Here is a 13,188-nt window from a genome sequence, read left to right on the forward strand (position 1 = left end):
AAACTATTTATACATGTGGTGTCATGTTTTTATACTATGACAGTTTCCTAAAATTAGTTTAACAAAAATAGCAATATATAACTTTGCTTACAGTACCACAACGTATTGAATTGCAACCCCGTTTTGTGATATGTATCATATCACCAGATTCTTGCCGATGCAAAAACTTAATTTGAAATGTATGCACATGCTGTTTCACCTAAGGTATGAAATCATGAACTTCAAGCGTACAGGCGAGGATGAGTATGCTTACATCCATGTGGGAAGCTGGGACCAGAGTGGCCTAAAGATGAACGATGAGGAAATCTGGAGTAACAGCAGTGAAGTCATCCAGTCAGTCTGCTCTGAGCCCTGCCAGAAGGCACAGATCAAGGTACGCATCACTTCAAAGTGCATGTTTTTAAATCAGCTAGCTATGTTGAATACCCTAAGTAGCAATATTTAAGTAATTTAAGTAATAAATGTGGTAAGTGTACCTACCCCTTTAATTGCATGCATGCAGCAGAACATATGTCAACCTCTTCAGGCTATACATAAATTCATAGTCTACATCATCTCACGCACTTTTGCTAATATTGTTTTTGTTATGATGATGATCTCCAATCAAAAGACATGGTTTCCCACATTCATGTGTCACTGCAGACCAGAGAACATATACTTTTTTACTGAAGAAAACTGTTGAGCAGGACCCACACAGCAGCCTTGACTTGGTGCCACAGGTTCACAGTATAAAAGATTGGTCCAATCAGATCCTCAAGTACACCACCGGGGACTCAGCAAAGCTCTTTGTTCAAGCTTTAATCATGTCCCATCTGGGCTTTTGTAACTCCCTGCAGCCCATCCAAATCATCGAGAACACTGCAGTCTGCCTCCTCGTTATCGTCCCAACAGTCTCCAACATTAAACTCTTCCTACACACTACTCTACACTGACTGCCTGTAATGTGGCAGATTGTAGGGTTTTCACAACTACCAGTCTTATGCATAAGGTTTTGAGGAGCTCTGCATGTTCACACCTCCTGGCCTTAAACCCTTGCCCACGTTCCTACCACCGACTGTCTGATCTGTGCTGACCTTGACAACAGATAAGAGTCATTCCCAGCTTCCTGTCATATTAGCAGTGCATTTCTTCAAAGTGATACCTCACACGTTCCCTCTTCGTATTTCTGCTCACCACACCTGTATTCCTTTTCATCTATCCATGAAGCCTGTCCCAGGATACCACCACAGGGCCGACATACAGAGGCTTGGTTTAGGGACAGAAAACACTTCTTGGTTTGTGTTAGAATAACTCACGAGATCTAGCAGTCTCTGGTTTCCACCTAGACATGACCAACTTCTACCTGCCTTGAAGCTTTTAAACAAATCTTTTTTATAATTATTGAAGCTGGATTTTTCATTTTAAACTGAGTTTTGCTAAACAATCTCAGATAAAATTAATCTTTGCTGTTGGCCCAGTCTAGGTGTTGGAATTAAACATTTCTAAAAACAGCATATGCCCAGTTTAACCCACCATGCTTCCAGTGTCCTTATCTTATTTTAATTGTATTGTCACACTGAAGGGCTGCGAAAACTAAAAGAACCTTTTTTAAAATAATGAGGCTCAAAGATATTCTTCCTTCTTTTGATCCCCTGATGAAGAACTCCTCATTTCCCTGCCCTGCAGGGCTGTCAGAGTGTAAGATTAGCTACAGAGAAGTGCCATTGGAGCTTTGAGACCCTTCCACCCTTTCATACTAGTGTGTGTGTGTGTGTGTGTGTGTGTGTGTGTGTCTAGGTGATCCGTAAAGGAGAGGTGAGCTGCTGTTGGACCTGCACTCCCTGCAAGGAGAATGAGTTTGTGTTTGACGAGTACACTTGTCGAGCCTGTGTCCTCGGCTCCTGGCCCACAGACGATCTCACTGGTAAATGCTCTTTACAGTATTTATGTGTCTGTTACTCTGCAAATACAAGATTTCCAAACAGGCCAGAAGAGCCTTGAAACTGGGTCACACACTGATGGTACACCCAAAATCCCCTTATGTACCACACACATCACAAACTGGCAAACTGTCTGAACTAAGACACACACACACACACTGCTGCAGAGAATCAACACAAATGCTCATGTACAGACACACACCTAGATCCTTGCCAGAATACGGGATTTGGCTGATGCCAGATTTTATAACTTCAGAGTCTGTAAAAACTGTCTGAAACCCTATTTCTGCCCTTTTGTAAACACTTTGTTGTCTTACACAACATTTCTGTTCCTCTGTAGTTTGAAAAAAACACGTAAAGGCATTTTAGGTGTCTAATCCACTGGAGAACAGCAGTGTGTTTTATCCTGTTATCATTCTGTTCTATCTCTCTCTGATCCCTTTAATGTTTCACAACAAAACTTACTTCATCTCTCGTGATCCAACTGTATCATAGACTTAAGATTTTCTGCATTTCTTTTGCTGTATCTACATCAAGCCATTTGTATGCTGTGACATACAAGTCCTTTCACTATCACTCTTTCAAACAAATCCAAATTTAGTTTGAACTGTTCTGTGTTTTCCACTCTGTATAATCTCTCTGTATCTCTCAGGTTGTGAGCCAATCCCGGTGCAGTATGTTCGCTGGGGGGATCCAGAGCCCATCGCTGCTGTGGTCTTTGCCTGCCTGGGCCTCATGGCTACACTTTTTGTTACTTCTGTCTTTATCAAGTAATTATAGCCTACAGCTTTACTAGTCGTATACATACACTGTTTGGCCTCCCACCATTAGAAAGCAGTCTTGGTCTGCTCAAGGTTTCTGTCTGTTAAAAGGAAGTTTTTCCTGCATAACTCTATTATGATTTGGCACAGTACTAATGAAAGTGCTGTGACTTAAAAGTCAGTGGGTCAACATTGACCCAATTTGGGTCAATATAGCAATGACCTTCACCAAAGCAATGGGTAGGAACCCACATAGGAGGGGACATTCCAGGAACCTTGCATGATGTTCCCTACAAGTTCTCTAAAGGTGACAAATGTCTCAAACTTCTACAGAACACTGGGGCCAGTCCAGAAACATCCTCTTTTGGTTACGAATGTGTTGCAGTTCAAATTTTCCTATATGACTCTGGTAACCGAACAGTAGATTAGGTACCAAACCAGTAACTTTGGTTAATTCTTCTGTCAGTGCCCTTAACCGAGGCACTGGCCTAGAACTGAAGTCATTCCCCAGGTGCACAGTGACTGCCCACTGCTCCCAGTATCCCAATAAGGGTTACATAAAAGCAAAGAACAAGGTTCCCTGTGATAAGTTGTAAATATCTTTTGGATTTCAAGATAGCAATTTTTAGGTTCCCTAAAAATTCTGGAAAAGTTCCTGTAAAATAATGTAAAGGTTTTGAAAATATTCTGGGAATGTGATGGAAAGACCTAAATTGTATAGAAAAAGAATATTACAGTTTGCTGCTTTAAAGGTTCCTGTAATGTCAGTAAAGGTTCTGCAAACATTATGGAAACATAGTCTAGAGATCTAGAGGGAGCATCCTGCAGTAATGGTCTCATAAAGTAATGGCCTCCTAAAAGTCACGCTAAACAATGTCCCCTGGCCCCCTAAAGAACTCCACATCATGACTGTCCAGTAATAAAAGTATTACTTTTTATATTACCGTTGGGTAATTTTTTCCGACTAGCTTTCTGGCAGAAAGGCTTTAGGAAGTCAGGTGGCATAATATAAAGAGCAACAAACTCCACACCAGGAGCAGGTTGTGGTGGATGAATAACTTAAGCACAAGATTTCTACCCAAGAGACTGGGGTTTGACATTCATTTTAAGGAAAAGATCATGGTTTGGGTTTAAATAGGCTGTTAACCACATGTTACAAAGGCTTTCTGGCAGAAAGAGGCTAACTTCTCTCATGTGCTTTACTTCTCTAGCTATCTCATACCAGTTTTGTGAACCTACATATAATCCGATCCATCTGTAGATTTTGGGACACCCCTGTGGTCAAGTCATCCAGCCGTGAGCTCTGCTACATCATCCTGGCTGGAATCTGTCTGGGCTACCTGTGCACCTTCAGCCTTATCGCCAAGCCCCACATAGTCTACTGCTACCTCCAGCGGCTGGGAATCGGCCTGTCCCCCGCCATGAGCTACTCTGCTCTGGTCACCAAGGTACTTTCTTCTCTGTTTTGTTACCAGGAGATAGAGGAACAAAGAAGAACAGTTCAAGTCAGTGTGTTTCACTTCATGTGAAACTTATTGAGTTAAAGCCTCATAGTTCTATCATGAGCTTCATTTGATTTGATTTTCATTTGATTTTTCTATTAAACTCTAAAATGCCACTGAGACAACGTTATTCCACAATGTAAAAAGTCTTTTTTTACACTTAAAGGTCTGGTTAAATGGTTTTGACATTTAAAATTCTCAGTTTCCTCTGTTTTCACTTTCATGTGAAACAGAATGTTCACAGTGAGACACACTTGAAAAGAAGGTTCAGAAGTCAGCAGAACAAAACTGCAAAAGTAGCTGTTGAAGATCACTCACTTCTTTCATCACAAACACTTACAGAGGAGGTGGAGCACAACAAGGAGGAACATACAGTCTGCAGCATACTGTATATGTTGGCGCCTTTGCCTCTGCTGAGAGTCATCACTGTTAAATAGCTTGATTTTCCAGTGGTGAAGACCAGGCTTGAAATCTAAAAAGCATGTTGACAGGAAAGAGACAGAGAAGAAAATGGCAAAATCACATGAGGAAGTGTGGGTGGGACAGCAAGGCCACTGTGGCCACAGGGCATATAATTTTTTGGGAGGCATACAACCAAACTGAGGGGAAATGGCGACGATGCTCATCATGAAACTCCTGCACTGCTTGAGATGGATGTTTGTTGCAGTGTGGGATCATCTCTGTGTGCTGGATGAATTACTGAAAAGACATAAACACTGACATAGCAAGAGTATTTTTAATTTCATGATATAGTTCTACTCTCTTGAGCAACCACATTTGATCAGACAACTTGTTTATTATCATAGTCCAGTGTTTTTGAAGTTTGTAGCATAAAAAGAAAGGCATCTAAGGATAACATCAGGAGTAAAAGAGCTACCTCTTTTGGATTGGATGATGGCCAATTGTAAGGGAGTTTTGGTAGAAGATGAGGATCTGTGTGTGGGCTGAGGTTGATGTTTAAAGATCTGGAAACTGAAAAGAGGATTATTGTTATGAATCAGTGCGAGTGGTATTATCCACATTTGATTTAAGTGAAGCCTGTATAACCATTTGATCTATTTTTGATCCAGACCAACCGTATAGCACGGATCCTGGCAGGCAGCAAGAAAAAGATCTGCACCAAGAAACCGCGCTTTATGTCCGCCTGCGCACAATTGGTCATCGCCTTCCTACTCATACTGCTGCAGCTGGGGATTATTGTGGCACTTCTTATCATTGAGCCACCACAGGTATTTGTGTTTACGTGTGTTTGACAATATTGAGAATCCTCATTTACATTTATTTATACAACTAGAGCGACGTCAGCCTTTGTCTCCTCATAGGTGATCTATGACTACCCGAGTATCCGTGAAGTACACTTGATCTGCAATCTGACCACTCTGGGGGTGGTGGCGCCTCTGGGCTACAATGGCCTTCTCATCCTCAGCTGCACCTTCTACGCCTTCAAGGTGCGTCAGAATACATTGTATTTATTTTTCTTTCTATGCACCTAGACCTTTTCTCACTTTTCGTCACCATGTATCCTGTCCTTTCTGCTTCAACTTCACACTATTTTAAGTTATATTCTCCCTTTTCTCCTACAGACGCGTAATGTTCCGGCTAATTTTAATGAGGCCAAGTATATTGCCTTTACTATGTACACCACCTGTATCATCTGGCTGGCCTTTGTTCCTATTTACTTTGGCTCCAACTACAAGATCATAACCATGTGCTTTAGTGTCAGCCTCAGTGCCACTGTGGCTCTCTGCTGCATGTTCGTCCCAAAGGTAAGAAATGGAAACACAGACTCTCACAAAAACAGACTTATAAGTAAGAAAACTTAGACAGTACTAGGAAAATTTGGCTAACATTTTATTTAAAGAGGTGTGCATGACTGCCATTACACATCATAACCATGTCATGACAACTGTTATGAACATGAAGGAGTCTTTATGAATGTTTATGACTGTTGTCATTAATTGTCATTCAGTTAATTATGTATTTTTTAATGCAAAGTTTTGAGATGTCTTTATTATGACAACTTGACATTAACCAAGACAATGTAACCTGTCAGTGTCTTCGTCATAACATCTTGACATGATCAAACGCAAAGAAATTGTTTATGTTTTAACAGGATTTGACACTGGCTGTTATGATACCATTATAAGCGTTTCATGAATGTGGTACATTTTGGACTTGTTACAAAGATTGCATCAAGTTTTATTACACTGTCAGATGCTTTTATAAGTGTCATGAATAATATCCTAAACTTCAACTAAAGTGATACCATTTGTAGTGTCATAAAGGTGTCATTAAATGTTATAAGGCCAGTTTGATGACAGAGTACAGTATTAAGGTTATTTAGCTTACAGAGTTAGCTAATGAACAGATAGCTAGTTTACTTATTGCTGAAGTAGGCTAAGCAATGCCTGCTATTATCTGTAGCTGGTGTTAGCTAGTTAGCCCGGTTAGCCCTAATTAGCCTAAATGTACCTAAATGTACCACTTTGAGGTCAAGGAAAATATTCATGACACACTTAATAATGGCGTCATGATGGCCAGTGTCAAAACCAGCCACATACGATAGTTTACGTCATGATGAAGATATTTTTGTCTTAATTAATGTCAGTTGTCATAACAAACACATTTCAAACAATGCCAACTTTGCATTATAGATAACATTATTGACTGAATGACACCTAGTGACATCAGTCATAAACATTCATAAAGACTCCTTTATGTTATGACATGGTTATGACTGTGTAATGGCATAATGTCTTATACACACCGCTTCAAATAGTGTCACCAAATCTTCTTTTTTTGTTATCATTTTGTACTCCTACACCTAATAGATATTTATCGTTAATTTTCATGAACAGGTGTACATCATGCTTGCCAAGCCTGAAAAGAATGTCCGCAGTGCTTTCACAACATCCACAGTGGTGCGCATGCACGTGGGCGATGCCAAGAAAGCTGCCAAGTCTGGAAAATCCTCCAGCAGCATGGCCAACTTATTTAGACGCCGTGGGTCCACGCAGGACAACATCAGGTATATGAGGGGAACTAAAGTGGGTATTAAGCTGTGAATAAATTAACACCTCAGGATCTGAAACACCTGTGCCCTGTTGTGTAACGCCTCTCAAGAGAACATTTCCAGAAAGTAGGTCTCATTAAGTTTCTGTCAACAGAGTTGTACATCTCATGTTATGTGATTAATCGATTGATTGCTTGATTTCCTTTTATTTTTGTGTCATGCACAAAAAGTGCCCAATCCTCATGGGTTTATAACACACCAAACACAGCTGCAGCGCTCACACATTTTCCAAACAGACTTAAACAGAATACTCTGCCTTCTCTCCCAAGCGTGACAGATAAAATCTGCTACCCCTTGGTAACATTTTAGTAAAAAGCACATCCCTTAAGTCCTCATACGCAGGACAGCAAAACAAAAAAATTTACCTCATTCTCAATTTCACCAAGTTCACACAACACAACAATCTTAATCTCAAAGTTTAAGTTATACTTCACATAAGGTTCTACATCAAAGTCATTCTTTATGAGACTGTAAGTTTGTTATATATACTGCATTTTGAAGTTCTTAAATCATGTTGTCTTCTGCATGCATTTCCTCAACATTCAAAATAAGTGAAAAAAAATGTATTATAATGCCAGCTTTGTTTTTTGCTTTTGATAATTACAAAATATATGACAATGAGTGAGTCCTATGAAGACTATGAAGTTTAATATTTACTTTGTAATATAATCATGGAAACTTTTGGTATATTTCTCAAACAATTTGGCCTCCCTTTTCTGCTGATTTTGGTCAGATCAGGTTAATTACACAAAAAATCCCAGCACAATCATGCAATCACTAAACATCTTATGCTAGGTAAGGACTTCATTAACACTTATGGATAGACATGGCACAGTCTAACAGCACAAAAACTACCTGCTTTGCTTATTATTTGGCAATCTAAACTACTCTCTTTGTGGCCAGATACTTCAGTTGTTTCTGCCCACAAGTCCATGAATAGAGATGAAGACTCTGCTGAGATATTTCCAAGAACACAACTATCGCTCTTCCTTCACCAACTGTCTCTGGTAAATCAGAGCTTGAATCCACCACAACAGGCAGGATATGCCAAGAAAAACTGCTCCCTGAGCTGAGAAAAGGCTGCCTCATTTGGGTTAAGTACTCCCACAGGAGACCCACTGCCTTTAAGGATTTCTCTTTCTAGGGAAGATGAAAGAAAATGGAGGGAGATGTGAAATTACAAAGAAAGCAAAATATAGAACGGGGGATGGTAGAAATACTGACAAGAAGAAGTAGAACATGAACCTCAGCATAGATGAGGGATGTTCTTTTTTTAATGTTATCCTGGTATGATGGTAATGTAGAGTATATATATGGGTACACATAGTGTCTCCCAGTTTAAATATAGAGGACATGCAGCACTACACAGGGATGGATTACTGAATGGGCACACCAGGCACAGGCCGAGGGGACCAATGGGTCAGGCGACAGAGACGGAAAACAGCCAGAAAGTGACACAAAATGACCACAAAGCAACCACAAAGAGGGGTACACGACTATGAAGAGACACAAAATGACTACAAAGATGCACAAAACGACTACAAAAATACACAAATGATTAGAAAGTGATACAAAACAACAACAAAGAGAAACAAAATGACTGCAAACAAAAACAAAATGTCTACAAAAGACAAGTGTGACAACAAGTGATAAAAGAGGCAAAAAATAAGCCCAAAGTAACAAATGACAACAAAGGGACATTAAATTTCTACAGAGATGAAAGACAACAATGAGAGTGACAACAATGAGAATCAAAGCAACAACAAAGAGAAACAAAATGACAACCAAGAGGCACAAACAACTTCAAAGAGGATAAAGGGAGACAAAACAACAAGGAGCCACAAAATGACCACAAAAAGAAACAATGACGACAAGGAGACACAAAATTAATACAAAAAGTCGCAAAACAAGTACATCTCAAAGTCAGTTCACCTGTATCATATCGTTTTGCATCTCTTTCAGTCTATGCAGGAGGGCTGGGTGGACTTTCTAACAAACAAACAAATTAAATAAACAAATTGTATGTCTCTGCCCTTTGTGTGTTCCAGTTCCAATGGGAAATCAGTGACCTGGGCACAAAATGAGCGCAGCTACAGACCAAACCTTTGGAAGAGGATGTCATTCCACGTCAAGAAGAAGGACCCAGTCGAGGTGAACCAGACAGCTATCATCAAGCCCTTCTCTAAAGATGGAGATACACCCGCAGACTCTGGTGTCAACGAAGAGCCGCAGGTGTCTCCGCCCTTCACCTGCTCCCCTTCTCAGTCACCTCTGCCCACCATTAGCCAGCATGCGGCGAAGGCGAGGGGTTTCCAGGATGGAGAGGATGGAGAGGAGGCACATGCTTTACCCACCTACGTACCTGAGCACCCTGCCGGGGTGAGAAGGCGAGGTGGAGACAACAACCAGGGTATGGTGGATGGCGGGGACATTAGCGCCATAGGTGTGGGTGACATCGGCATAGGGATGATCGGTCAACCTCAGGGCACCACCATCATGGACCAAATCAGCTGCGTGGTTAACCGTTTCACTGCCAACATCAGTGAGCTGAACACCATGATGCTGCCAGGGGGAGTCACCGTCAGCCCCACTTCCACCACCGCTCTGCCCTCACCCGCAGATGCAGCCCCCTGGAACAGACAGGCCCCCTCCACTGTCACCACATACGCTGAGGTGGCGGCCGTGTCCAACTTCTGCGAGAATCGACCAGCAGGTAAGATTTACGAGCACCTGGCCGGGACATGTGTGAGTGGCAGGCGAGCGAAGGATATGGAGGAGCTGGTGGCTCTGACGCCTCCCTCCCCATTTAGAGACTCCTCTCTGAGCTCCGACGCCAGCTCACCGACATCAATGTCGCCGGCCTCTGAGGCTGAATATGACCAGCTGCTGCTGAAACACTTCAGCCAGAGCTCCTCATCTCTCTAAACCTGCTCCCTCTGCACCTTTTTCACCTTCTTTATCCTCTTTTTGGAGTATTTTAAACACAAAAGACAAATCTTCAAACTGGACCAAACTCTTGGATGCCTTTCTACATGTGGATATTCTGAATGTTTAAGCAATTTTTGAAATGTTCATCTTCACATTGGATTAAATGCACCCACACATGCCTCCATTGAGTGGACTGAGAGAAAAAATACCAGTGGTGAGACTGCAAATACTAAATGCTGAAATTAAGCTGAGAAATGTCAGTGAATCATCTTTTGTCTGCAAGTGAGTTTTAGAAAACTTGACTGAAAACAACAAACTGAAACACATACGGGCATTTTACAGACTTGACACAGGTACTGACACAGCTTTCTAACTCAGTTTTAAACTTTTCAAATTCCAAAGAAATACTGATAAGCTGAGAAAACCAATGTAAAATCACAAATTACTTTTTTTTTCATGATAAAAAGGTTACCAATCTTATGCCAAAAATGGGTCATATGTTGAATCTTACAATAGGCTTGGGCAGTATCTATTTTTTCATACATTAATACCTTCCTGACATTATACTGGGATATACATTATGACAGTATTATACTGCAGATAGTACTCCCTCAGTGTAGGCGGAGCTTATCATCATAGTAACACTGTCCCACAGTTGGAAAACAACAAACACACACAGACACTTTGCTCTGGTCTTCAGAAGCTGCAGCCATTATTCAGTGACCAACTCAAACCTACACTGAACATTTACTGTCAGCTTGACAACTCCACTGCTCACCTTTTCCTCTGCACAGCATGCATTCATCATCACTCTGTGTCACTCGCTCTCTCACGCTTGCTTCACTCACCACACTGTGCGACTCTGACCAATCAGGAGTCTGGAGTGCTGGCTCACTTTTATTACCATGACCAAACCCAAAATGCTCCCAAAGAGAGCAGAGGCATTTTTCTTTTCTACTAATTAGTCCTGTAACTTTATGCCCTAGTCGCCATGTTTTCGGCTCAGCTGCGCTGCCTTGTCCACCAGTAGAGAGACATATTGCCTGAACTTCTTAATACCCTGATATACCGTAATACCTTTATACCGCCCAAGCCTATCTCAAAATGGCATCTGATTTCTTTTAGGTAAAGTAACAGAATGTTAAAGATAGTTGCATTGGTAACACTTTCTATGAAGGTTATGTCTAATTAGCACATTCCTAAGACATTATAATGCATTTATAAGGCTTTATAAAACTCTTAATGATTTTTTAGAATCAATTTTGAACAAGTAGTATAAGTGGTGCACATTGTGTAGTAAATGATTTTAAGACTTTATACCACAACAGTGTTTGAAAGAGGAATCTGGGTTACACAGTACATTATATCTATCATAACTTTAGCTAGTTATGAAGACATATAAAGACATAGTGTCTTATAAACATAATACAATTGCTAACAACCTTATGCAATGCTGTCACTTAACTAATAACTCACAAAGTCATGCTACAGTGATTATTAATGTTTATAAAACATTATTGCATTTCAGAAACTCAGAATTTATAATCTGTTATGTTATGTTTAGAGCAGTTCTCTATGTGTCTTCATAACTGGCTAAAGTCACAGTCGATATTATGTGACTCGAATTCCTATTTCAAACACTGTTGTCACTTTGGCATTATAAAGCATTACTGGCATTACAAAGTATTATGAATGCTGAACTTATAATACTTTAAACATTGTTAACATTAACATTAACATTAACATTGTAACATATGATTATAAACATTTATAAAGGGTTTTATAAAGCCTTATAAATGTATTGTAATGTCTTATGAATGTGCTTATGATAAATTCTAGACATGACTTTCACATAAAGTGTTTCCCTTGTATTTGTTTTGCTTTTGTTCTTTTTTATTCTGCACCATCATCATCATAAACACAGAAGGCGTGATTTGTTTTTATTGGTAATAGTATTGCTGTTGACTTCCTGTATCTTTGATGTTTTTCTTACTGACAAATTGCCCCAACCTTTAATATTTCGAGACCCAGGTGGATTGTATCAGCGTGACGGCAGAAAATAGCTCAAATAACTTTGCCTGAATTCAGAGGTCAAACTTGACACATTTTTTTTTTTCCGCCCTCTAATTTGTTGTCAATCCCGGAAGACACAAGCAAGCGTTTTGTATCCTACAGGAGAAAGTGTACAGACGCTGCCTTATGCAAAGCAGCTTTTTCTCTTCTGAGTTCTCAGTGACCTTCCCTTTTCTCGGAAAGAGAACATTTACTGAGAATGAAACCATCCTGAGAGGACAGGAGCTCTTTTATGTCTCAAGAGAATGAAAGACATTGTCTCAGTGGACACAACGTTATCAGGTGTCTAACCCACAAAGAGCTTATGGACTACTTTGGATGTCTTCTTTAAATCTTTTTTGCTAGATGTGACTTAGTTGAATGTATGTTAAGTTCTTATTTGAAGTGGACCAAAATGATCCTCCACCTCAGGATGTGTTTGAACCAAAATACTCTGACTTCAACTCCTACCTGCTGAATGAGCGCCGTCATCTGTTTCCAATTTGCATGATGTCAAGATTTGTTTGCACTCTTTAAGTTATATTTGTAATGAAATACTTTTTAATATCGTACATGTCAAACCATTTAAGATTAATAGATGCAGTAGCAAAGTTATGATAATATTATTAGTGATATTGATGTGTTTTTAAGATTAGTTTTAGCAGGAGAGAAGCACGCTGAAAGTGTGCCAGATTTTGCAGACATGTATTGCGAAACAGCTTGTTTCCAGCCTGGCTTTTTGCCTACATATGTGCCAACGTCTCACTGCAGTAAATTGCATTGTGTTTCTATAAATGGGCTCACACAGAGGATCCTACTACGAGCCCAATCTTATTCTAATCTTTCAGGCATTATAAGGAGGATATTTTTTATAACATTTTATGACTATGTTGTTTCTTATGCTTGAATATATTCAATGAATATTCTTTTTTTAATTCTTTCTTTGTATCTGC

The 13,188-nt window shown here is 40.1% G+C and overlaps 1 protein-coding gene across 2 annotated transcripts in view; it reads left to right on the forward strand.

Annotated features, from left to right (window-relative positions):
• grm5a (glutamate receptor, metabotropic 5a) overlaps positions 1-11,017 on the forward strand; it is a 30,469-nt gene extending 19,452 nt beyond the window's left edge. For both annotated transcript variants that reach the window (XM_084731272.1, XM_084731273.1), the window contains exons 9-17: positions 205-373; positions 1,777-1,903; positions 2,572-2,689; positions 3,942-4,128; positions 5,253-5,411; positions 5,505-5,630; positions 5,766-5,948; positions 7,041-7,210; positions 9,304-11,017. In XM_084731272.1, the coding sequence (XP_084587398.1) occupies positions 205-373; positions 1,777-1,903; positions 2,572-2,689; positions 3,942-4,128; positions 5,253-5,411; positions 5,505-5,630; positions 5,766-5,948; positions 7,041-7,210; positions 9,304-10,180 (2,116 nt within the window). In that variant the 3' untranslated portion in view covers positions 10,181-11,017. The remainder of the gene's footprint in view (positions 1-204; positions 374-1,776; positions 1,904-2,571; positions 2,690-3,941; positions 4,129-5,252; positions 5,412-5,504; positions 5,631-5,765; positions 5,949-7,040; positions 7,211-9,303) is intronic.
• Positions 11,018-13,188: the final 2,171 nt, after the last annotated feature.

Source organism: Lutjanus erythropterus, chromosome 11, assembly GCF_056507025.1.
Source record: "Lutjanus erythropterus isolate fLutEry1 chromosome 11, fLutEry1.hap2, whole genome shotgun sequence".
Classification (NCBI taxonomy): Eukaryota; Metazoa; Chordata; class Actinopteri; order Lutjaniformes; family Lutjanidae; genus Lutjanus; species Lutjanus erythropterus.